Source organism: Oryzias melastigma, linkage group LG3 (assembly GCF_002922805.2).
Source record: "Oryzias melastigma strain HK-1 linkage group LG3, ASM292280v2, whole genome shotgun sequence".
Taxonomy (NCBI): domain Eukaryota; kingdom Metazoa; phylum Chordata; class Actinopteri; order Beloniformes; family Adrianichthyidae; genus Oryzias; species Oryzias melastigma.
The window spans coordinates 11,931,316-11,934,443 of NC_050514.1; the positions used below are offsets into that span (position 1 = coordinate 11,931,316).

Below are 3,128 nucleotides of genomic sequence, written 5' to 3' on the forward strand. Positions count from 1 at the left end.
TTTTTGCTGCCTGTAGCCAAAAAGTTGCTGTGACAAGGTAATGAAGTAGTCTGTGCCGTGACCATATAAATATAAACAAAACACCTTGATGAAACTCAGATCTGTGAATGTAAGATTTCACCTGTTCCCAGTAAATGTTGCATTAATAGTCTAGAAACATTTAAAGACCCACTCCAGTGAAGGTTTTTTAAGTGTACTTGTATTTTTTCTGACATAAAATGGCATTTCTGAGTATAATAAATATTTGTGAATCTGGACCAGACGAAAAACTCTGTTTAAAAAAGAGGGTCTTTATGACGTGGAAAATACGCTGGGCAGGCTATAACTCTCAGCTCCGCGACGGCGAGGGGAAGAGGGGCGCGTTTGCTCTGTGCATTGTTCCCGCCCACAATTCAGAGTGAATTTCTGATCAACTACTGCCACTTTACAGAAACTATATCCTAAAAATACAACATTTTATTTTTTATTTTGGCTAAAAACTCCATAATCATAATTAAAAGACCAGTGGGAACGCTTCAACCACATATCAAAAATAACCAAAGTGAGACTTTCAGGAAATATTTTAAATGTTTCATTTATTTACTCAAAATTTGAACGTAAAGGTTGATCTCCTAAGCTTTGGCTGCATGGTGGTGGTGTGGTGTCACAGCAGAGAGATACCAGTTCAATTGTACATTTTTGTGCCTTCCTTCCAAAAAAAAAATAAATAATGAGTCTGTAAAGTTTGACTTTAGTGTGAAATTGACTTTTGGAGTCGTTTTGGCTGCATGTATGTTTTGAATGTAGTCTGCCTTTTGCCCCAAAGACAAAATGAACGGATCAAGCTCAAAACAATGTTTGCAAAACTGTCTTCATGTTATTGTTTCGTATTAGCATTTTAATCTTGGTAAAACTCAGACGACAGCATAGTTGCTCGTGTATGAAGACTCATCTGCGCTGTGATGCATGTTGTCTAACCCTACAGTACATTGCTGCCAGCCCTGGTGTTCAAGGAGCTTACATGCCTCACTATCCTCCCATGCAGGCAGCACCTGTAAGTTCCCTGCACCTTCATCTCATTCAGTTCCTTCAGTGCATCCTCATTCCAGCTGGTCTCCATTTGCCCACCGTGCATGTAAAAAGCAGTAATTACAACTGAAAATTGCAAGAGCCCGTGCCAGTCCAAACATCCTCCATTCACCAGGCTTGGAGTTGTTTTTGAAGTTTTTCATCTCGCAAGACTACTAATTATGTCAGTGTGCACGAGATGAGGACAGTTATTATCAGGCTCCAAATGAAAGATGCCGTTTTTGCTTTGCAGGAAAACGGCACGCCACAGCAAGTGGATTCTTCCAACAACTCGTCTCCTTATAGTCAACTCAGCAAGTAACACAGAGGTACGGCCGGATACGACTGCTGCAGTTAGTGGCACATGCTGATGAAGGGATTAACATTTATATCGCATTTTTCTGACTACAAGTTGCTCTGGAGTAGAAAAAAAAACATACTAAAGAAGAAAATGTCATATGTAAATCGCACTTTAGGGAGTAATTTGTTTAAAAAAACATGGGACCAACAATGGACACTTAATTTTGAAATGCAAATCATGAAACCATGAAACACATTGAAACTTTTCATGGAACAAAAGATGAATGTAGCATATTAGCCCAACTTATGAGCAATTGTTAAGATAACCACAGAATAAAGAGCTTTCTACAAAGTCAATGAAACTCTTTATGTATAAGAAAATATTGACTTACTGAAATATCACAATACTTTATTTGGCGATACTTTTATCGGTTTAAAATACTACCAATTATTAATTATTATTTATAAGCAAACATGTAGTTCAATCTTATTTTTGTTTTCCTCTTAAATGTTTCTTAAATTACCACTAGAAAAGCTCCATGAATTTGCTTGGGTAAAAGCAACTTATTTATGAGATACAGTTGCAGTTCTTAATGTTCTGATCATTAATTATTATGTATTTTACAATTTTATTTTTGTGAAAAAAACTATAAATATTCAGATCATTCTTATGTCGTAATATAAAAAAAATAGTGAAATATTCTATGGTACTGTCGTGGTATATACCAGGTAGTGCTGCCACAAACGAGTATTTTAGTAGTCGACTAATCACTGATTATTTTTCGTGCGTAAACTGGATGTAAAACACACATCTTAACCATCATTAGCTTTAGACTAACTAAAAATAACGACATTTAAGATGATTGTTCCATGAGTACCATGAGTTTCTGGTATTAAAAAAAGCTTAAATTAAATTAGTTCGGCATCTGAAACAAGAAACTATTAGATAAAGTTTTGGATAAAGTTTTGGTCTTACTGACTCAAGTATAAACAAAGTGAATTTTTGGTGCTGAACACTCACAACTTTGTTCAACTTTACTACACTCTGACTCTATATAATATAAAGTAACGACTAATCGACTATTAAATTAGTGGTCGACTATGTTAATAGTTGATTAGTCGTTGATTTTTTTCGACTAATCATGGCAGCCCTGATATCGGGATACGTATCATATCATGAAATCGTGATATAAAAAAATTAAATATTATATATATATAGTACTGTCATGGGATATATTGGGATATGCATCGTATCATGACATGTGTATTGCGAAACAATATAAATTGTACTTGCCAATACACACCCCTACTTTATATCACTTTAAATCACTAAATCCATTGAATTCTTCTTCGTCTGTGTCACTTTGGAACGATTTGAGTGAGCGGCGCTTCTTCTTCTGCTTTGCTGTCAGTAGCAAATACTGGTACACACAAGTACAATGCCCTCTAGTGGTTGACATTTATTTTTTTTTAAATCGCATTTAAGTAGTGTCTAGTAGTCTCACCTATGGCCAAACTATACAAAAAATGTGACTTATACTCCAAAATATACGGTAACTGCTGTCTTGGTAGGTAATAAAACTGGTTAAAACTTTCATTAGTATTGTCTCAAAGTGGGTAAAAATGTAAAGTTAGTTTTTGCTCTAAATTTTTTACAAGAGGAAAAGGGGTTTTCATGTATAAAAATGTTCTCTGTTTGATTTCTTTTAGGCCACATTTCTGCTCTGTGTATCCTGACGGCTGGAGGGGAGGCCGCCGATGACATCACAGGGAACACAGCC

At 35.6% G+C, this 3,128-nt stretch overlaps 1 protein-coding gene across 1 annotated transcript in view; it reads left to right on the forward strand.

Annotated features, from left to right (window-relative positions):
- Positions 1-3,128, forward strand: part of LOC112161153 — a gene marked incomplete at its 5' end in the record, with an annotated part of 19,218 nt that extends 16,090 nt beyond the window's left edge. Inside the window, 3 exon segments of the mRNA XM_024296181.1 lie at positions 965-1,033; positions 1,301-1,376; positions 3,058-3,128. Coding sequence (XP_024151949.1) covers positions 965-1,033; positions 1,301-1,369 — 138 coding nt within the window.